Source organism: Diceros bicornis, chromosome 25 (assembly GCF_020826845.1).
Source record: "Diceros bicornis minor isolate mBicDic1 chromosome 25, mDicBic1.mat.cur, whole genome shotgun sequence".
Classification (NCBI taxonomy): domain Eukaryota; kingdom Metazoa; phylum Chordata; class Mammalia; order Perissodactyla; family Rhinocerotidae; genus Diceros; species Diceros bicornis.
Window position 1 is genome coordinate 6972670 of NC_080764.1, and position 21658 is coordinate 6994327.

General features: G+C 52.4%; 1 protein-coding gene across 12 annotated transcripts in view; it reads left to right on the top strand.

Annotated features, from left to right (window-relative positions):
- The first annotated feature begins 219 nt into the window (after positions 1-219).
- The window catches only part of TTLL1 (TTL family tubulin polyglutamylase complex subunit L1), a 31280-nt gene continuing 9841 nt past the window's right edge, over positions 220-21658 (top strand). Inside the window, exons 1-11 of one of the 12 annotated variants that reach the window (XM_058568195.1) lie at positions 392-504; positions 2672-2770; positions 2916-2947; positions 4275-4413; positions 5470-5542; positions 8036-8152; positions 14353-14561; positions 15469-15649; positions 16558-16692; positions 17530-17638; positions 21135-21278. In XM_058568195.1, coding sequence (XP_058424178.1) covers positions 8040-8152; positions 14353-14561; positions 15469-15649; positions 16558-16692; positions 17530-17638; positions 21135-21278 — 891 coding nt within the window. In that variant the 5' untranslated portion in view covers positions 392-504; positions 2672-2770; positions 2916-2947; ... (1 more) ...; positions 5470-5542; positions 8036-8039. The other 11 variants (XM_058568201.1, XM_058568202.1, XM_058568198.1 and 8 more) reach the window with 11 other exon arrangements.

Genomic DNA, 21658 nt, shown 5'->3' on the forward strand with positions numbered 1-21658 from the left:
GGAAGTTTGCGAGGCTCGGGGGTGGACCGGCTGGCTCCTCCTCGGACCTCAGCCCGGGGCAGAGCGGGCTCCCTGGGTGAGGTGCGCAGAGCCGTGCGGGGAAAGTCTGACCCCGGAAGCAGTCGCGTCTTTGGTTGCCATGGCGCCGTCCCGGAAGTAGAAGTCGGCGCGCGGCGGGCCGGGCCCCCGGGCTGCGGGCGGCATCCTCCTGAGAGCGCCGGAGTGGGGCTGGAGGCGGGGCCGGGGCGCGGCGCGGGGCCGCCGTGCTCTCAGGTGAGGCGCCGCCACTGAGGGCGTCGCCTCCCGGGATGGAGGGTGCGGCCATGCGTGGGTGGGCGAGTGCGCATGCGCGAGTGGCTCTGGTCGCCCGTGTCTACGCGGCCGCGACCGTTTCGTTTACATGCTGCTCGCCGGATCCGCGTCCTCCAGGAAGCCTGGTGCTGACCAGTGTGCCTCTCTTCTTCCTCCGAGTTTCTATGACTTACCTTGTGCCGCCCGATCGTTGTAATTGCATTCTTCTTATTGTTGGCTATCCCAGAATTTCATTGTTCTTAGGCTTTTTCATTCATTTGCAATCTGTGCTGTTTCTGTTGGCATCTTGCAGGGTGCAGTGTACCTGTGGCTAGAGCTCTGGGCAGGAGACTGGAGATATGTGTTCCCCGCCCTGCTCGCCTCTCTCTGGGGTGCCGGACCCAGGCATTTCCCCTCCCTTTTCCCCATCAGTTTGGGGGGGGGTGGCGGAGCCAGTCCTCCACTCTATAGAGTAGCTGGGGCGGTAGAGGGGATACATTCCAGAAGTAAAAGTATCTTATCGTTGTAAGCCATTTGGGGTTTGCAAAGCATTCTTTGCTCAGGAAACATTTAATGAGCACATTTCAGAGCTGGGTTATGGCAGTACAAAAGATAGGCCCAGCTCTGCACTCAAGGAGTTAGAAGCACTGGTGAACAGTGGCGGGGAGCATGGCGCCGTCACCCAGCGGGAATCGGAGGTGGACATTGGCAAGACAGCTGCCAATGAATGCATGTGCCGAAGTGAAGTCGTCGTTTATATTATTTATTATTTTATTTAAAGATGGCTCTTTTTTCCTTTTCAAAGAATATTAGCTGGAAAGGAATTCAGATGCCGTAGAGTCCTGGCCTAGCTGGGACTTCGTGGAAACTGTAGCGATCAAAGTGTCCGGGGTAGTGGGGGTGGGGCAGAGAGGGTTCTGTGTCCTGATGGCTGCACCCAGAAGTGTGGAATGACTCCTCCGCTTGCTGTCTCTCCTGAAGGGCGGTCCTGGCTTTGGTCTGAAAGTAGTCGTAACTCCAGAAGGTGAAAGGCTTCCTGGTGGAGTTCTGTCCTCCCGGCAGCCGCTGGAGGGCTGGGCGGTGCCTCATTCACGGCTTGGCACGAGCAGCACTTGTTGGATTGTGTGTGGAGGGAGTTCACGTGTTTATTTTTGTTAATTCATCAATATTGATTGAGCGCCTGCTCTTACTAGACACCAATCAGGGTGCTGAGGATTCAGCAGGAGATAAAGTGGAACAACATTTCTGCTCTCGTGATGTGACATATCCGTGTTGAAGGCAGGTAATCACCAAGGAACCAAACATGTGAACGAGACCAGTTCTTTTGAAACTTGAGCATGCGGAAGAATCACCCGAGAGCTCATTAAGACGCAGATTCCTGGGCCCCACTCCCGAAGAGTCTGAAACAGTACATCATGGGGTGGGGGTGGGGGGCTCAGGAATTTGCGTTTCTAACACCCTCCAGGTGATGCAATGCTGCAGGTTCATGGCTGTGCTTTGAGTTGCTGCTGGACTGAGCGATTGTGTAGGGCATGAGTGTTGCGGAGAAGGAACCTGACAGTGTGGTAGGTGGGGAGGATTGAGGTGGAGACTGGAAAGCCACTCTGAGGAGTTGACCTTTGAGAAGGGGCCACATGTGAGGGAAGAGCAAAGCCTTAAGACAGGGTGCAGCTCAGTGGGTGTGAGGAGCCGAAAGGCCAGGGGCTGGAGAGGGGTGCTGGGTGGGGAGGATGCTGGGAGACAAGCCCCAGAGGTGATGAGGGGCCCAGATCATGCAGGGCGGCCTTGTAGGCCGTGGGCGGACTGCTGGTTTTGTCCTGAGTGCAGTGGGAAGCTACTGGAGGCTATGAGCAGAGTGACGTGATTTGCTCTGTGTGTGTAAAAAGTGCAGTCCTCTACTGGGTGGAGCATGGGTTGCAGTGGGGTGAGGATGGCACCAAGGAAACCAGTCTGGGCCTGCTGCAGTCATCCAGGATTGCACAGATGGATCTGGAATCTTCTGGAGTGGCGCTGCCATGATTTGGTGCTGGATTGAATCGATAGTCACTTCCTCCTCAGGGCCACAGTTGAGCTTTGTGGGGTTGTGAAAGCCCTTTGCTGCTGGGGCATAAAACTTGTTGACTGTGTCTCTTGCCTCCCCTGGATCTGGACTGTCTAGGAGCGCCTCGTCCCAGGCAGCTCTGTGTCTCCTGTCGTGGGCCTGGCACAGGGTGTCTGTCAGTGTTGAGTGGATGGATAGAAGATAAACCACAGATGGCCCAGATGCCCAGGGCCGCCCCTGTGGAAACTTGTTCTCAAGCTTGTGAAGATCCTGCCCACTTGCCCCAGGAATGGGACCCACGTTGTGTTCTGAAAATAACCAGCAACTGTCTGGTTTCAGGATGGCTTTCCGTGGCTGACATACCTCAGGTGGTGACAGCCCACTGCCATTTCAAGCTGTGATCAGCATAAAGATCAGCACATCACTCTGTTTTTCCTGGTTAGTTTTTCTGATTCTCAGTTTCGAAAGTAGCTGACCAGATGGCTTAAAATTCAGATGTATCAGTTCCTGTGAACCAGTAGAGATGTAACATTTCAAGTTCATTACCTGGTACCATTAACCTCACTTTTTTTTTCTATTTTAGGAGGAGGTGACAGGAAAACAATCTGTCATCAGGTATCTATTTATTTACTTTCCTAAGGAAAAGGGCTTAGTATTTCTTAGAGTTGGAAAGGAGTCAGCCCTGGTTTCTATTCTATGGGGATTGCCCAGCCAGTCCATTTATCTGTTCCACAGATGATTTCTGAGCCCCCTTCTGGCCCTGGCTGGGTGCTAGGGGACAGGGACGAGTCAGCCCACACCCTGCCCTGCAGGAGATCGGAGTCTGATGTGGGAGACACATGTACACTGACAGTTGACACACGGTGTGGGAGGGAGGCGGTATAGGTTGTCACCAGGTTGCAACCTGTTAGTCTCTGAGCCTCACTTTCCCCTTCCATGAATGGGGAGAATACCTGCCCCATGGCGTCCTGTGAACCATAATAATACACATAATAGAGAAGGATGTGCACAAACTGCCCAACCCAGTGCCCGACACGTCCTGGTGCTAAGTGGTAGCTGTTGGTTTAATGAAGATATAAACATGTAATTACTTCCTCTGTGAGGGCAGGCCCGCTGTAAGAGGGGCTGGAATGGAGGGGTGTGCGGAGCTGAATCAAGGAAGGCTTCACGGTGCAATGCTTTCTGCCCCGTGCACTTGTTTCACACCCAGTTCCCTATTTGGAGGACCTGCTGTGTGCCAGGTCACGCCTGCACCACCTTGCAGTAAATCCAGCAACTCTGCGAAGGAGCTGTTGCTCTCATCCCCATCTGTGTGATTGGGGAGGCTGAGGCCCCGACAGAACTTGCTGGTATTCATGGCTCGGACCTGTCAGCACTGGAAATGCACCGGGTCCTCCAGGCGTCGGTGTGGAGGAAGCCACTGTGCCTGCTCTGGCTCTTCCCGAGGCTGCCTTGTCATCGGTTCTCGGGGGTGCTTTCCCCGTGATTTGGTCTCTTTAAAGGAGAGGCGGCCTTAGTTCATGTCTTCCTTTCCTTTTTTTTTAAACCATAGATGACTGGTTTTTTTTTTTGTTCATCGCTTTACTGTGCTCTGTCTCCCACGTATATGTTTAAAACTCATTATAGGCACGAATTCCTCCTTCTTCTTTTTCCTAGTGTTTAGGATGGTTACATCTCGTGTCAGTTTCCTACGGCTGCGGGGACAAGTACCCCAGTCTGGTGGCTCAGTGAGGCCAGAGTCTGAAATGAAGGTGCTGGCAGGGCCACGCTCCCTCTGAAGCGTCCAGGGGAGGAGTCCTCCCTCTCCTGCTGCTGGTGGCCCCGGCATTTCTTGGTTGGTGGCCCCAGCATTTCTTGGTTGGTGGCAGCGTCACTGCTCTCTGCCTCCCATCTTCACATGGCCATCTTCCCTCTGAGACTGCACGTGTCTGTGTCTTCACAGGGTGTTCTCTGCCTGTGTGGCTGTGTCCACGTTTCCTTCTTATGAAGACACCTGTCACTGGATTAGGGCCCACCCGAATGGCCTCAACTTAACCACAAGGAGCCTACTTCCGAATGAGGTCACATTTACAGGTTCCAGGGTTAGGACTTCAACATATCTTTTTTGGGGACACAGTTCAACCCCTAACATTTCCAGGGAAGCCACTATTGAAAGCGAAGAGTCAGGTTCAGAGGGCTGACCCTCGAGGATTTGTCTGCTCACTCACGCTCGCGCAGTGAGTGGTTACTGTTTGCCTCTCCTCTCGTGAGCCAGTGGGCTCGGTGCTGGAGATCATAGGGCAGGCAAATGGTGTGAGCTTTGCTGCAAATGCTCACACTTAAATCTAGAATCATAGCCAGCCCGGATGGTTCAGTGGTTAAAGTTTGGCGCTCCCACCGCTTCAGCGGCCCAGATTCATTTCCTGTTTGCGGAACCACACTACCCGTCTGTCAGTTGCCATGCTGTGGCGGCAGCTCACACGGAAGAACTAGGAAGACTTACGACTAGGATATACAACCATGCACTGGGGCTTTGGGAAGAAAAATAAAATCTAGAATCAGTGGGATGAGAGGGAAACAGGTGACTGAGAGAGTCCCTGCCCTCACGCATTTATAGAAGGAACGTACACAAAGAACTAAAATGCAAGGTGGGAAGTTCTGAGTGCCAGCGAAGACGGCAGGAGAGGTAGACAGGGTTTGGAGGAGGGAAAGATTCATTTCAGCGAAGGGATGAGAATGGCTCCCTGGGGGAAGCGGCCTTTGAACTGTGCCTCGCTCACGTGATGGTGGAGTTGGATGAGCAGCGGTGAGAAAGGCCATTCAGATGGAGGGAACAGGGGGAGCACAGGCGGGCGGTTGGGAGAGGGTTGCATGTGTGCGTGGAACAGCGAAGAGGTGGTCTCATTTTGCCAAAGCAAGTGGTGCGTGAAGCGAAGGGGTGGCATGGCAGCTCGAAAAGGTCAGCGGGAGTTAATAAGTAATAGAGTTCAGAATTATTTATCACAACCAGAGGAGAACCTAAAGGCATCTTGTGGTGCGCTGTTAGACAAAAGACCCCATCCACCGAATCCTCTGGCCAGTCACGGTTTTGCTGTATTCAAGAGTGTCTCTTGATCTTGTGCTGTGTGCATTTCATCTGTGTATTAATTTTATTTTAGGGAAGAACCCAAGGCAGGAGTCAGTGAGACTGAAGAGAAATTGGACGTTCTGCTGGCTGCATAAGTACCTATGGTAGGTCCAGCTGAGATGTTTCCTCAGTGACCATTTGTCCACACGGTGGAAGAGGGAGCAGGGGGCCGGGAAGAAAACCTCACCTCTCGGGGGCTCCGTTTCCTGCTCAGTAAAGTGAGGAGGAGAGTCTTTGCCCCATCTGCCCTACTGGGTTTGGTCACACCCCTGGAAGCGTTTATGACCATTAAGCACAGTTCAGGTGTCAGGTCCTGCCTTCATTATTTTACGTTGTTGCTGTGACTCCTGCTGTCGTCCCCAGGGGGTCAGTGGGCGGCGTGGGGTCGCCTGGTAAGATGTGTGTCTTAAGAGCAGCGTGTGAGTAGTGTGGCTGGGATGGTGGTGTGGGCGTCGCCTGGCAGGGGGTGGTTCCTGCCCGAATCCTGAGTCTGTAGTTGGCCTCTAGGGGGCAGAGCATGAGCAGGATTCACCAGGGACGCAGGGCTGTGGGGGCTGAAGTCAGAGAGGAACAGTCACTCCCCTTGGCTCGGCGTTGACCCGTGCACACGGGTACCAGGCACGTGGGGTTCTCTCCCGTGCGGAGGTGCGCGTTGCCTGCACGTGGGGCTCCTGCTCCTGCGGGGCTTCTGCCCTCATTCCCGTGTCGGGGTGCTGACTCTCCACGCGGGTCACGACTGGTCCATTCATGACCTTACGTGGCTGTCACTGGGCTCCTCCTAGTTCACAGAGAGCGATTCCATTTGCTCCTCACCTTGACCCTGTGGGCTGTGTCACCCTCCTGATGAAGGCCAAGCGCAGGGAGGGAAGCAATGGGCTGTCTGGGAAGGGGTGGGACTTTAGAGTAGGGTCGCCCTGGGTTTGAATCCAGGCACCCTGACTCCTCAGTCTGGTTCTCACACAGGCTCCTAACCTTTGAGCCTCAGCTTCCTCATCTGCACAATGGGGATGATGATGATGATGTCAGAGACTGCTGGAGTGCTTTCTGTGCCGGGCATGGTTCACCCACTTAATCCTCACCATAACCCCACAGAATGGATAGATACTGTTGTTCTCCCCATTTTGCAAATGAGGAAACGAAAGTTCAGAGAGGTTAAATAACTTGCCCAGAGTCACACAGCTGTGAGAGGTGGAGCTGGGCCTCAAACCCAAGCTCTGGAGCCTGTACTAGCACAGTCCCACCTCTGTGACACTACCAGCCTTGCTGGGGGCGGGAGGGGCTGAGGAGGGAGTGGGCTGACCTGTGGAAGCACGCTGGGCTCCACCTGGTGGATTCTGCCACTGGAGTGCCTTCTCCCTCCCTCTCCTGAGGCAGATGTGCCTGGGCCCCCATCCCCATATCCCGTGCCTTTTCTGCCCTATCAAGTTGCCCCCAAAACAAAGCTATCACAATCCATGGAGGAGGTGCCTCCATTCATAAAAGGCCCGCAAATCTGGGTTTCAAGCCTGGTTTTGCACGGAACCCTTCTTCAGATGAAATTGTATGCAGAAGTGTAACATCGTAACCTTCTCTGGCTGGAGCTGGGGTGGGAGCCTGGGATCCTGGGCTGCCCGAGCCATTTGAAAACCACACTTTTCATAGCAGGAAACTAAGGTCCAGAGGGGTCGAATAACTTTCTCAAAGTCACACAGTGGTGCTGCCGGGCCCGGGACCACAGTCATTCTATCTGAGTGGAGCCCTGCTGTGTGCCAGGCACGCTGCTAGGCCTGGGCACAGAGCAGGGAAGAAGAAAGCCAACTCCCTGCTCTCCCGCAGGAGCAGAGGGGCAGGGGTGCCGAGGAGCCGTGTCCCTGGTCTGGAGAGCCAAGCAGGCTCTGTGGAAGAGGTGACGTTACTTATGCTGGCAGATGAATGGGAGGTAGCTCAGCCGGGCAGCGAGGGAGCCGGGAGAGCTGCAGGCAGAGACACCCAGCGTGTGCCGAGGCCCTGAGGGGGGAGAGAGCAGAGAAGTCCAATGTGACAAGCACAGAGCGGGTGAAGGAGAAGGTGGCATTAAGATGTACCTGGAGAGGCAGGTGAGGGTCAGGCCACCCAGCGGAGGTCATCTCCAGGGTCCCCTGCCCAGGGTGCCTTCCCCAGCTGCCCTAGAGGGCTGGTCCTCCTGTCCCCAGCTGTCAGAGCGCCAGGCGCCTCCCCTTGTGGCTCCTGTCACAGTTGCGAGTGAACGGTAGTTGGGGATTATTTAATTCCCGCCTTTTTCTCCCACTCCACCGGGATTTCTCAGTCTTGGCAAAATCGACATTTTGGGCTGGACGGTTTGTCGTGGGGGGCCGCCCTGCACGTTGTAAGGTGTTGAGCGGCTTCCCTGGCCTCTGCACACCGGGTGCCAGAAGCATCCCTGACCCCTGGTGGTGACAAGCAAAGTGTCTGCAGACGGTGCCAGTGTCCCCGGGGGGCGGACTTGCCCCCGGCTGAGAACCACTGGGTGGGGGGCGTTGAGCTCGGGGTGAACTCCCCCCGGTGTGGTCAGGGTTCCTTTGGGAGAGGGGGAGTCAGTTGTTGAAGTTTCAAAGCTCTGCTAAGCTGATCTCTTCCAGGACTATGGCAGGAAAAGTGAAGTGGGTCACTGATATCGAGAAGTCGGTGCTGATTAATAACTTTGAGAAGAGAGGATGGGTCCAGGTGACAGACAGCGAGGACTGGAACTTCTACTGGTGAGTAGGAAGGGCAGGATTGGATGGGTTTCCTGAGGCCTGTTTGTCGGGGTTATTAATTCTAGCCCCAGAGCATGGATGGCACCTGTGGAGGCCTGCGTTTTCAGGGGTAGGTGGGGGTCTCCAGGCCTTCGTGTGTCCCATGACACATTTTTCATCCCAGGGCACTTTATGAGCACACGTCGAGAAAGCGCTCGGTTCGTATACATTGTGGCGTGTTCCTGCATCCTGTTTCCCAGCCCGGGTTGAGACGTCCAGGGATGTTTCAGCACAGCCGAGTGTGGATGAAACTGTGGGAATTTGGGGGAGCAGCTGGAGCCCCATCCCCCTTGGTTAGTGTTCATCACCGTCAGTGCCCTGTTGGAAAGCGGACTGTGGGAGAGGGCTCTGTGCTTCCTTTCGCTTCCCTCTTGTGTGCCGAGAGGGTGCCAGTTAGGCTGATTAAAAACCAACTAGAGGGCCGGCCCCGTGGCCTAGTGGTTAAGTTCGGCATGCTCCTCTTTGGCAGCCTGGGTTAAGTTCCCGGGCGTGGACCTACACCAATGGGTGGCCATGCTGTGGCAGTAGCTTGCATACAAAATAGGGGAAGATTGGCAACAGATGTTAGCTCAGGGCGAACCTTCCTCGGAAAAAAAAAACTGGAAAGTGAGTGAGATGAGGAAAAGAAAAGCAGTGTTTTGGCCTTGACTCCACCCAGCCAGGAACGTGGGAGTCAACCCACCTCCCACCTTCATCGGGTTGAGGTCCTGTGTCCTCCTGGTCCGGGCCTGGCTGCTCCCTCCCTCAGGGGTGACAGTCATAGCCTCTGAAGCAGCCTCCACCCTCTGGCAAGATTACGTGCCAAAACATAAATCCGGTCACTGCCTCTGCCATCCCCGACCCTCTGCGGCTCCTGGGCCCAGAGCCTTGCAGTGGATCTTTGAGGGGGCGGGGGGCTGGTGGGGGGGCACATCAGGGCCTCCGGGGGCTTTTTCACCCTACAGCCTCCCCCACCTGCCAAGACTCACTCTCCCTGCCGCTGCCTTGTGAGATGTTAGGGGCTCTCCAGCCCCTTCCCTTCTCCTCCACTCCCTGCTGGGCAGGCTGCGCGTTCCTCCCTGTCCATCTACTGAGCTGAGACATTCTTGCTTCTACACCTCTGTACATGCTGTGTTTTCTGCCCCTCCCAGCCCATCCTTCAGGGACGCAGGGCATCTAGGGGTTAGACGTCCAGACCCTGGAGCCAGAGTTGTGCTTGGTGTCACACCCTGGCTCCTCCACTGCTGTCTGTGTGGCCATTAGCAAAGGACTTGACCTCTCTTTGCAAATACGGTTGTTTGAGTTTGAAATGAGTCAGTACAGCACAGAGCCTGGAGCAGTGCCTGGCACGTGGTGGGTGCTCGGTGAGCATGTGCCGTCGCCGTCCTTTGTGCGCCAGCACACGTGCTGCCTGCCCTGGAGGCCACCTCTGCCTCTCGCAGGCTCCCGGACTGCTTTCTTCAGGTGCCAGGCAGCAGATGCTGGGTGTGCAATGTGTGATTTCGCTACCTGTCCCTCTTTACATGTTCCTGTGAACCCCTTGAGAGTGAGGGCCTGCCTGGCTTATCTCAGCATCCCCAGAGCCTGGCACAGCCCGGGCACAGCATAGGCAGCACCTGGCTTCCATCTCCAGCAGCGAACGGAGGGACGACCCTTGCTTTGCTCCTAATGGCAGTTAGAGTTCCCTGCCTTAAACCACACCTGATTTCCCTCCAGGAGCAGGAATGCAGGTGGGGAGAGTGTTTATGGAGTAATTCAGCACCTGTATATTGTTTGGTGTTGAGTTTATGTTACTTCTCAAAGGTCAAATGAAGTAATTTATCCAGAGCCCTGTTTCGTAGGAGCTCTGAAAGAAATGGCTGAATAAGATGGTGTTTTGTACTTATCACTTCTGTGTCCCACGGCTCTATGCCACGGGCTCAGCAGGTACTCAGTTCCTTTGGCTTCTCTGAGTAGGTGATCAGTGCTTGGGGAGGCAGTTGAGTGCCCTCTTCTTCACGCCAAATAAGAAGCATTTTGGAGCTATTAACGAAAAAGAGAGAGAGAGAATGAGAGAGAGAAGAAAAGAGAGAAACAGTATAATAACTTTGGATATTTAATATCTTAAGAGCTCCTGTTTTAAGCACTAAATGTTACTGTCAGGTCTTAAAAAATTGGTTAGGGTAAAATACTGGAAACAACTAAGTGTTCAACAGTTGGGGAGAGGTAAATACATGACTGATGCAGCCATTAAAATAATTATGATAATTATAAAGCAATTTGGAAAATTGCATAACAGTAAGTATGAAGGAAAGCAGGTTATGAAATTGAATTTGTATTCTGTGCAAGAATTCTATGCATAAACAGCCTGCATCTGGGCAGGAGGTAGAAGCTACGTGAAACATGAGAACAATGGCTGTGCTCAAGTGGGTGTCTTAGTTATCTGTTGCTAAAATAATGGTGAGTACGGAACACCACAGAACTTAGGGGCTTCAGACCACAAATGTGTTTTATGAGTGGTTTCAGGGGTTTGGGTGGTGGTTTTTCTGGTCTGGCAGGACTTAGCTGACCCTGCCCGGGCTCACGGAGGCATCTACTGTCACTTGGCGGGTCCCATCCCTCCCGCCGGGTGGCCTGGGCTTGGCTGTGGTGGTGGCAGGGTCCAAGAGGGAGGGTGGGAGCCCCCAAGGCCTTTCAGGGCTAGGCTCAGAAGTGGCCCTCATCACTTCTGCCACATTCTTTTTGGCCCAAGCAAGGCATTAGGTCAGCCCCAGTTCAAGGGGAAATAGATTTTACCTCCTGGTAGGAGTTGCTGCAAAATGACATAGGATAAAGAAACAAGAAGGGTGGAGAATTAGGACTATTTTACCATCGGTAGGTGAATGTTTATCTGTTAAAAGGGTCCTTTGTGGGCCAGCCCTTATGGCCTAGTGGTTAAAGTTCAGCACGCTCCGCTTCGGCGGCCTGGTTTGGTTCCCAGGTGCAGAACCACACCACTCGTCTGTCGGTAGCCATGCAGTGGCGGCAGCTCACGTAGAAGAATTGGAAGGAACTACAACTAGAATATATAACTATGTACTGGGGCTTTGGGAGCGGGGGGAAAAAAAAGAGAAAGGAAGATTGGTAACAGATGTTAGCTCAGGGCAAATCTTTCCCAGCCAAAAAAAAAAAAAAAAATAGAGGGTCCTTTGCTTCTTGGAGAAATGATGGATGCCAGGCCTCAGAAAGAAATAACACGCACAGGGTGAGCTTGGAGCACCTCGTGAGAGCAAGGGTGTCGTCGAGGACTGCTGGCGTCACCTTAATACGCCTCAGGAGACGACTTGGAGAGCTCCTTCTGCCCCAGATGGAGGCAGTTTGAGCTTCAATAGGAGTAATTGCAACAGATTGAAACTCACCCAATATGTTCGAATCTATGAGTTCATAAAAATGCCAAAAAACAAAACAAAAGAAAACCCACTCACAATTTGTGGCACATTAAAATGGCCACAGTTTTTAACACTCCTCCCCTCTAGAGGTGGGGTCTTTGTTCCCTCCTCTTGAATTTGGGTGCCTCTGGGACTGCTTTGACCAGTGGAATACGGTGACAGTGATACGTGTGTGGCCCAGGCCTTAAGAAACCAGCAGCTTCAGGGGGCCAGCCCCGTGGCATAGCGGTTAAGTGTGCGCGCTCCACTGCTGGCGGCCTGGGTTCGGATCCCGGGCGCGCACCGAGGCACCACTTGTCAGGCCATGCTATGGCAGTGTCCCATATAAAGTGGAGGAAGATGGGCATGGATGTTAGCCCAGGGCCAGTCTTCCTCAGCAAAAAGAGGAGGATTAGCATGGATGTTAGCTCAGGGCTGATCTTCCTCACAAAAAAAAAAAAGAAAAAGAAACCAGCAGCTTCCACCGCCTCCATGGAGCCCTCTGCAGGAGCTCTGAGCTGCTGTGTGAGAGCCCAACTCTCCTGGCCCTGTCTTGCCATGTGTAGGCGCTGTGCGAGGCAGATGCGGCTGCGCCCAGCCCTGCAGCCATGCCCGCCAAGGTGCCAGATGGGAACAAAGCGTTCTTGGACCCTCCAGACCAGCCCATCCGCCAGCTGAATGCCACGAAGGGACCTCAGTCACGCCACGTGGAGGAGAAGAATGCTCGCTGAGCCCTGCCCGAATTCAGGGCCACAAAACCAGGAGATAGAATAAAATGGTTGTTGTCTTAATTTGGGCAATTTAATTTGCAGTGATAAATTCCAGAACACAACTTGTCACACATCTGAGAATGGTAGGGAATCAGCTCGTATGTTAATGATAAACTGATAAATAAATAAAGGGAAAGAAGCATTTTATTCAGTCTTTCCTGTATAAACTGTTTTTCAAGTTGTCTAAATTGTTGATGAAGGGAAATTTCTCCTTGTAGAAATATTCCTGCTAATAGATGAAGGAGGAATGGAAAAGAATATGACCGTTTTGCAGTCCCTAACGAAATAAGGGTCTAGGCCTGTCAGGCGTGGGAGCACTAACCCCCGGGCTCCTGAGCACTTCTCTGTGCTGCTCCAGGTGGAGAGGTGCTATTAAGTGTGCAAGACACACCATGTTTTGAGGATTTAGCATGAAAAAACAAATGTAAAGTTACTCATCACTAATTTTTATATTGATTATATGTTGAAATGATATTTTGGGCATATTGGATTAAATGAGATCTGTTGTTAAAATTATTTTCACCTATTTAACTTTTTTTTTTTTTTTGATGTGGCTACTAGGAAATTCGCAGTTACCTATGTGGCTCTCATTTGTGGGTCGCATTATATTTCTCATCCATCACTGACATCCCCAAGGGAGACTGAGACCCGGGGCTGCCTGTGCCTGCCGGTGGCAGGATGTGCCACCCGGGACACAGCCTTGCCCAGAAATTGACCTGCAGCTCCTCCGGCCTCTAGGGCTGACTCCCAGGTTATAGGAAGTGTGGGGGCCGGGGACCATGCTAAATACAGAACCTGTGAGAACCTGCGGGACAAATGACCCAGGATCTTCAGCGAGTAAATTGCATGTTAAAAAAAAAAGGGAGGGAGAACGTATAGATTAAAAGAGACGTGAGAGAGAGAACAGCTAATCAAGAGGCCCAGCCTTTATTTGCACAAGCTGTAAAAAATATTTATCAGTCAGGGAAATTTGAACTCTGATTAATATTCGATGATAGTCAGGAGTTACTGCTGCTTTGTTCCAGTTGTGACAGTATGAAGTAGGACATCGTACAGTATAAAAAGGAGGCCTTAACTGTCAGAGATCCTTACAGGAATTTTTTTGGATGAAATGATACAATGTCTGGGAATGGCTTGAGAACAAGCCGGGGCTGTGAGGAGTGTGGGGTACAGACATGACAAGACTGGCTGCGTGGTGACAGCTGTTGAAGCGGGGTAATAGGGTTCTGGTACACTTTTCTCTCTACTTTTGTATATGGTTGAGCTTTTCCATAATAAAAAGTAAAAAAAAAAATATCCCTTTATTCTAATGACCATGGAATCAAACGAAGCCCTTTGGTGGGTGGGTGGGGTGGGAGTGGGGCTGGGACCACAGAGTGAGAGGCCATGTGACAGCCTGCCTTGATTTGTGACTCTGTGGCTACCTTGCTGGTGCCAGCCCTTCCATCCTTCCTGCTCCTTCCCCGCCTCTCTGTGGGGCTGGTGAGGGCGGACGGCCGTGGCAGAGAGACTGGCCTCCTTAGAGGATTAGAGGGTTTCTCTTTCGACTCCTCATTTCAGTGGGATGCAGCCCGGGGTAGCTGGCCTGTCAGAGGTTTCTCCAGGAATGTGAAGTGCTGACTCAGGGCCTGGAAGTAACCCTGCGATTTTGGTTTTAAGGGATCCTTGTCCTTCCTGACTTTGGGTGCAAATATTGTATAAACGAGTTTTCTGACTTCAGAGTCGGAAGAAAGCTGTCTTTCATTAGTTTCTTATCAATAATCAATGGTATCATTAATCGGTAAACATTTATTGAGCATCTACTGCCAGAGAGTGAAATCGTGCGGGATACAGAATCAAAACTGCTTCAAACAGTCCGGGCCACAGCGGGTCACTGGACACCATCCTGTGCCAGGCGCTGGGGTGGGGGCGCAGGTAAGCTCTGAGGGAGCGCGCTTCCTGGTTGGGAGTTCCCCGGGGCTTTGATGAGAACTGTCACCCCGTGGACATAGTCTGAGCTTCCCTCTTGCACGTCCTTCTCTTTTAGGATGAGTGTGCAGACCATCCGAAATGTTTTCAGTGTTGAAGCTGGCTATCGGCTCTCAGACGATCAAATAGTCAACCATTTTCCGAACCACTATGAGCTGACCCGGAAGGATCTGATGGTGAAGAATATTAAAAGATACAGGAAAGAGCTGGAGAAAGAAGGGAGTCCTCTGGCAGAAAAAGATGAAAACGGAAAATACCTCTATCTGGGTTTGTGCCTTTTTCACTGGCCTCATGTTTTAAATAAATAGTTGAGTTTTTTACTTCAGTGGCACAAGGCACTGAGATGGTGACTGTTGGCTTTGTTGGGTGGAAGTGTGTGTGCAAGTTGTGGTGGGCACCGCCTCCATGCCAAGGGTCTCCAGAATGAGGGGCCCTCAGGTTTGGAATCTGAGTTTCTGTGAGTGCTGTGGGAATGTGCTGTGTGTAGGGGAGAGAATGTCCTCAGTGCTCAGTGTGGGGGGAACACGTGCTGAGCTATAAACTGCCATGAAGAACCATCACTGTGTCTGGTGACACCCGGGGAGAATGGTGTGTCCCTCTTCCATCTGGTGACATTCCCATCTGGACTGTCGGATAGTTTCAGAATCCCTTTACATACTTGAGAAAAATTATATAATGCACCTCTCTGGGCCTCAGTGTCCTCATCTGATAAATGGGAATGACAGCAATACCTGGCCCGCAGGTTGCTGTGGGGTTTAGATGACGCAGATTTGTAAAGTGCTTAGTACACGAGTAAGAAAGGTACCTTATTGGGGGCCAGCCCTGTGGCGTAGTGATTAAAGTTAGACACGTTCCGCTTTGGTAGCCCAGGTTTGCCGGTTCAGATCCCAGGCACGGACATACACCACTCATCAGCCATGCTGTGGTGGTGCCCCACATACAGAATGGAGGAAGATTGGCACAGATGTTAGCTCAGGGTGAATCTTCCTCAGCAAAAAAAAAAAAAATGTACCTTGTTGTACAGGAATTGAGTGGCAGAGGTCCTTGCTCTGGTAGATGCGGGGCTGGGGCGGGGGCTGATGAAGCAGGCCTCTGAAAAGGCAGTGGCCGTATTTTTCTGTTCATGGCTGCTGTTGGGCTGGCTCACCGTTTTCCCCTCTACTTCGCCTTTCAGACTTTGTTCCGGTCACCTACATGCTGCCCGCCGACTACAACCTGTTCGTGGAGGAGTTCCGGAAGAGCCCCTCCAGCACCTGGATCATGAAGCCTTGTGGCAAAGCCCAGGGGAAGGGAATCTTCCTGATCAACAAGCTCTCGCAAATCAAAAAGTGGTCCCGGGACAGCAAAACATCTTCGTGAGTGTGGAACCGCCCGTCCCGTGTGCCTCCTAGCTGGCAGTTGCATGCCATCCCTGAGTCTTTCCGCCAGGGGCTGGGTGGCCCTCGCGTGCTTTCACAGGCGTCACAGCGTCAGGGCAAGGCTCTGTGGCTACAATGGCGTCATAGCCGTAGCACCCCCCCCCCGAGGTGAGTGGCAGAGGGAAATAGTGGTAAACCAGTGTAAGGTCACGGGAGCAGGGGGCCCCGGGCTGCCCTTTGTTCCAAAAGTTGGTGTGAGACCCGTCCAGTGCTGGTATTTCTGAGACGGTGGAGCACCTGCTAAAGACGTGGGCCCGGGGTGCCTGGGTTTGAATCCTTGTCTGACACTTGCTGTCTAAGTTTTGTTGTGTAAGCTCAGATTCCTCATCTGGGTAAACTGGGGACACTAACAGCACCACCCTCATGGTGGGACGGGGGGATGGACCAAATTAATCCACACTGAGCGCCGGTCAGCGTGTGCGGTCAGCGGTAGGAGCAGCACTAGGCGCCAGTCAGGCCGAGTCTCCCCCGGGGTTTGGGGGCTCCTTGGAACTGAGGACAACCCAGCCAGGGGATTTGGTCTGAGGCTTGCTCTGCCTCTGCGGGGACCTCAGCTGCTCAGAGATGCCCAGGGGCTGCGATCCTTGCCCTGTGAGGAGCTCCCCCAGAGTGGCAGGTGGAGTGCATTTATGTCTGACTGTGGGTGCTGGCCCCAGGGGTCAGGCCCAGGGAGCGAGTCCGTCCTGGGTTCCCAGGAGCTGCTGGCACAGGGTGGGGGCTCCTCCCTGGATGCCGCCTCACCTGCGTTTTCTCCCCGTGAACCCCTCTCACTTAGCGAGAGGCAGGGAGCTCGTCACCAACCGACTAAACGCACCTTTGGTCTTGACTTTGTCTGACGCTGTCAGGTTTGTGTCCCAGTCCACCAAGGAAGCCTACGTGATCTCTCTCTACATTAACAACCCCCTGCTCATCGGTGGGAGGAAGTTCGACCTGCGCTTGTACGTTCTGGTGTCCACGTACCGCCCGCTGCGCTGTTACATGTAAGAGCCTGGCGTTTGTTTCCGTTCCTAAGACGGTGCTTTGACGGAACACTTGGTCCTCCTTAGCGCCGTGACGAGGGTCGGTGGAGCACACCGTCCATTCACGCAGCACCTGACGAAGGGTGGTGTTGAGTGGAACGGGTAACCTTGATGCCAGCGTGAATCTTAAAAATAAACAGCAGGTCTTCTGGGGGTGGCCTGGCGGTGTAGTGGTTAAGTCCTCACGCTCCGCTTTGGCGGCCTAGGGTTTGCAGGTTCGGATCCTGGGTGCAGACCTGTGTACCGCTTGTCAAGCCATGCTGTGGCAGGCGTCCCATATAAAGTAGAGGGAGATGGGCATGGATGTTAGCCCAGGGCCAATCTTCCTCACCGAGGAAAAAAAAAAAAGCAGATCCTTTAACCTTGTAGACGTTCTCAGTGGAAGAAGCCAGACACAGAAGGTATCACTCTGTTTATATGAAATGCCGAGAATAGGCAAATCTTTAGAGACAGAAAGTAGTTTAGTGTTTGCCTAGCACTGGGGCTGGGGAGTGACCGCTGATGGTCACAGGGTTTCTCTTGGGGGTGATGCAAATGTTGTAAAATTGATTGTGGTGACAGTTGCACAACTCTGTGAATATACCAAAAACCACTGAATTGTATACTTTGGGTGGGTGAATTATATGGTATATGAATTATATCCCAATAAAATTGTTATAAAAAAAGAGCCATAAAAAATAAAAATAAAAAAGCAGCGCTTTTAAAAGTTTAGACCAAAGAAAGTGGCTCTCTTAAAAGAACAAACGTATTTTTTATGCTTCTCCTCCGAGTGTTGAATTAGTCTAAATTCCCACCTAGGTATAAACTTGGGTTTTGCCGCTTTTGCACGGTCAAGTACACCCCAAGCACCAGCGAGCTGGACAACATGTTCGTTCATCTCACCAACGTTGCCATTCAGAAACACGGGGTGAGTGTTTCCACTGGAGCTTAAGGACGTGGACTGATTCTCTGGGTTTCTTTCTTTTTCTATTTTTGCACGAGAGGGCAGGGGGGGTACAGGAGTGACATTTAAGATGCCCTGGCCCTGATGAGGAGTGGGAGCTCTAAGAACCAGGTGTGGAGTCTTAGGGTACGGGTAGGGGCCACGTGGACAGGGAAAGCCCCAGGGTCAAGCCCTGTGTTTCTAGTTCTGTGACCTTAGGCAAGTTAATTTGACTCTGAGAGCCTCAGTTTCTCCATTTGTAAAGAGAGATAATATCATGACCTTATAGAGTGGTTGGGAGGACCACACGAGAGGATTCAGGCTTAGTCATTCATTGTTCAACATATTCTCACTGAGCGCCTGTCTGAGTTGGTCCCATGCTAAGTGCTGGGGCTACATGATGGTCACTACTCTCAGGGAGCCTGGAGCCTATGGGGGGAAGCCATTCGTCAAATAATCACACTGATGAATGTATAGTCACCAACTGAGATGCGTGCCCTGAAGTTAGGAATGCAGATCCAGAAGAGCATGGAATGACAGGGTCATTCGGAGAAGGCTTCCATGCAGAAGTGGTGTTTGAGTGGAGTATGAGCAGGAGTTACCCAGATGGAGGTGAGAAGGAGCGTTTTAGCCGAAGGGACGGCGTGTGCCAATGCCCTGTGGCAGGAAGGAGCATTGCAGGAGCTGGAAGGAGGTCCGAGTGGCTGGAGCCCCCAGAGGAAGGCCGGTGGAGTGAGAGTTGCCTAGAGAGGCCGGCGAGGGCCGGGACCCAGGACGTTTGTGGGTTCTGTGCAGGCTTTGGGGCTTTGATCTAGTCCTAACAAGACAAGTTCTGAAGGTCTCATTTCTTCGTGAAAGACTCTTCCATTTGGATCTTGCTTGAATGGAGGCCTTGAACACCGTGGTCTTCTTAATAATTTGAGTAGAAAGAGGGTAAGCATTGATACAAAACAAGCTTTTCTGAGTAACCTACTGAAGAGTTTGGTCAGACCAGCCTGGGCTCAGTCCCTCATCCATCACGTACCCTCTACGTGACTTGGGCACGTCACCCGGCCTCCCTGGGCCTCCTTGTCTGGTATTTACCTTGCTGGTCATGAGATGATGGTGACCACCATTTACTGAGGGCCACGACTGTCTTCCGTGTGAGGCTGACCCTGGTTCACCTGCCCATCAGGTTTTCTTGAGAGCAAACAGAGAGAGCATCATTGTCATGTTTAAGGTTAGAGGAGAAAGGATGACCTGGCTAAGACCTTATTCATAAGAAATGGGAACATGATCTTTTAGGTGAGGCAGCACGAAACTTATCAGCCATTTGGAGAAAGTTGAGCAGTGACATGAGACCCTTCGTAACCAAGTAGCACATTTAGTGAAGTCTAGGCGTGGATAGGAAATGGTGACGGCCACCCTTAAGTCCACCTCAGGTCCCTGAGGACAGTGCAGAGTGTTGCCTGCCAAGCCGCCTTCATCTGGGGGTGCCAGACTGAACTTGGGAGGGTTCCATTTGATGGGCCTTCTCCGGACACCAGTCAGCTGGGTCACTATTTCCATCAATAAGAAACAGAAACCATTTTCTGAAAACCCACAGAAGGAGAGAGCAGAAGGCAGCACTTGAACGTGGCGTCTCTACGATGCAGCAGAAGCGGCAGAGCTTTCCATGTTGGTTCTTCTTGTAAACGCTTTGCTGTTTGATGTAAGAAAGGGCTTACTCTGAGAAACTGAAGTTTGAACCGCGAATGAAAGAAAGCTTCACATTGCTCTAATTGAGAATTGCATAAAACACAGAAATGCTGTAGAGCAGTCGATGGGCTGCGTGTACCGAGGGCCCCACGTTCTGGGGCAGAGCTGGGGAGGACGCATCCCTGCCCTCAGGAAGCTCAGAGACAGTGGAGGAGGCAGACAGCAAAGGACTGACTGTAATAAAGGTCAGAGACCTCAGTGCTGCAGTGGGGGTGCCGCGGGGGGTGGGACCCCCAGGAGGCGGGATGGATCTGACTGCCGAGGGTCTCCCAGAGGCGGAGGACGAGGTTTCAGTGGGCAGAAAAGGGACATAAAGAGCAGGGGTGCCTCCCAGAACGTGCGATGTTTGCAAATTGATTTGATAAAATGTTTTGAAATAAATCTGATAAAATAATGTTCCACAGGCCAAAAAACAGGAGACGTTTACTTGCTTTTTGTATCTACACATGTGTAATATACTTGATGCTTCTAGAACTTTTTTGTTAAGTAAACATGAGTTTTTCTTGATAGCAAAGAGAACCTGTGACTGGGAAAAGGAAGGTTTTGCTGGGCGGATAGCCTGGTTTTTCATGTAACTTCTCCTAAGTCCCTTTTTCAGGGATATAAACACTGAGTTGTCAGAGAGTCCATCTGAGGTGAACAAGCTTGGGCACCTCATTTTTAAGGTATTTTAGTAAAAATTGATGTGTAAAAGGAATTTGTCTCTGAAAAGATATTTATCTCTTGATTTATCTCTTGAAAAGATATTTTTTAAAAATGTGGTTAATTCTCTGTTTTTATAGGGAAACAGTCTGCTTTGAGTCCGTGGTGTGTGTTTGCTGTTAGGCTGGTTTGTTTGAGTTCACAGTTCTCAACTTTATATTGAGAAAATGGAATCCCAGTCCCATACCATCCTAATATACTTTAGTATTTTCTAGCTTTTTGACTCCAAAAGAGGCGGTGAGTGGAGAATTATGTTCAGGGACAGAGAGAGAGAAAGAGCACTGAACTGGCATTAGACAACCTGGGTTCGGGTCCCAGCTCCGTCACAGCCGAGATGAAAGATAGGCAAGTGACATGACCCCTCTGAGCCCGAGTCTTCTTACCCGAGCGGTGGGATGGTGTGCGGGTGTTACCTGCCCGGCACAGGTGTGTCTCAGTTTGGCTTCTCCAGGACACAGACTCGGAGGCAGAGATGAGCGTGCAGGAGCTTTATCGGGGCTCGATGTCAGGAGCAACACGGAGAGGGGGGGCTGGACCAGGCAGAGGGAGGGTCAGGTTGGGACGCACTTGTGGGAGGGGCCCCAGGCGACACCAGGGTGCTCTTGAGCTGGGGACCCCTGCAGAGCCATCCTGGATGGAGGCAGAGACTTATACCCTGGCATCAGCCCGTCATGGGCTGCGGGCTGCCCAGGGAGGGTGTAAGCTTGGACTGGGCAGCTCCCTTAGCCAAGGGCATCTCCCAGATGGGTCTCGGCTAGAAGAATGAGGGCCTTGGTCTTGAAGTGGGGTCTGGATGGAATTCCCCAGCATGCACTGCAAAGTATAAATTATTAATTATGAGAATCCTACAGAGTTGAGTATTGTAAAAACATGCACATATAGGTAAGGCTCGGATCCCCATGGGGCAGGGGCCCATCCGCCTTGTTGCCGGGGGCCTGCCCTACAGGAGGAGGCACTTGGGAAATGTTCAGGGATGAAAGAGCAAGCATGGGGTTCCTCTGGGGTGCATTGCCCGGGGGCCCCGCCCCTTTTCCATCACCAGGAGGACTACAACCACATCCACGGCGGCAAGTGGACTGTGAACAACCTGCGGCTCTACCTGGAGAGCACCCGAGGCAAGGAGGTGACCGGCAAGCTGTTCGACGAGATCCACTGGATCATCGTGCAGTCGTTGAAGGCCGTGGCGGTGAGTCCCAGGAGCGCGGAGGGGAGAGGGCTGGGCGCCTTGCGAGTGGAGAGCGAAGGAGAAAACACAAAGCTGATGAGTGGCGGGAGTTGGGTTACTTGTTGTTCTTTTGCTAAAAATACCTGTTTTCCCAGTCTCACTTCCTCCATGCCCGAGGCCAAGGCAGTTTCGGGAAGGGAGAGAGGCCAGCTTCCAGCCAGGAGCTGCCCAGGGTCGCCGGGAGCTGGGTCCCTGCTGCAGCCACGGCCGCAGAACCTCTGCAGAGGGGCAGAGGCCTCTTGATGTCATCGTCAGCTCTTTGGTGCCCGTTGAATCAATAATGAATGTTCTGGTGTTAGCTGACGTCTTGGAGATGGTCTCCCAGCAGCCTCCTTGTTTGT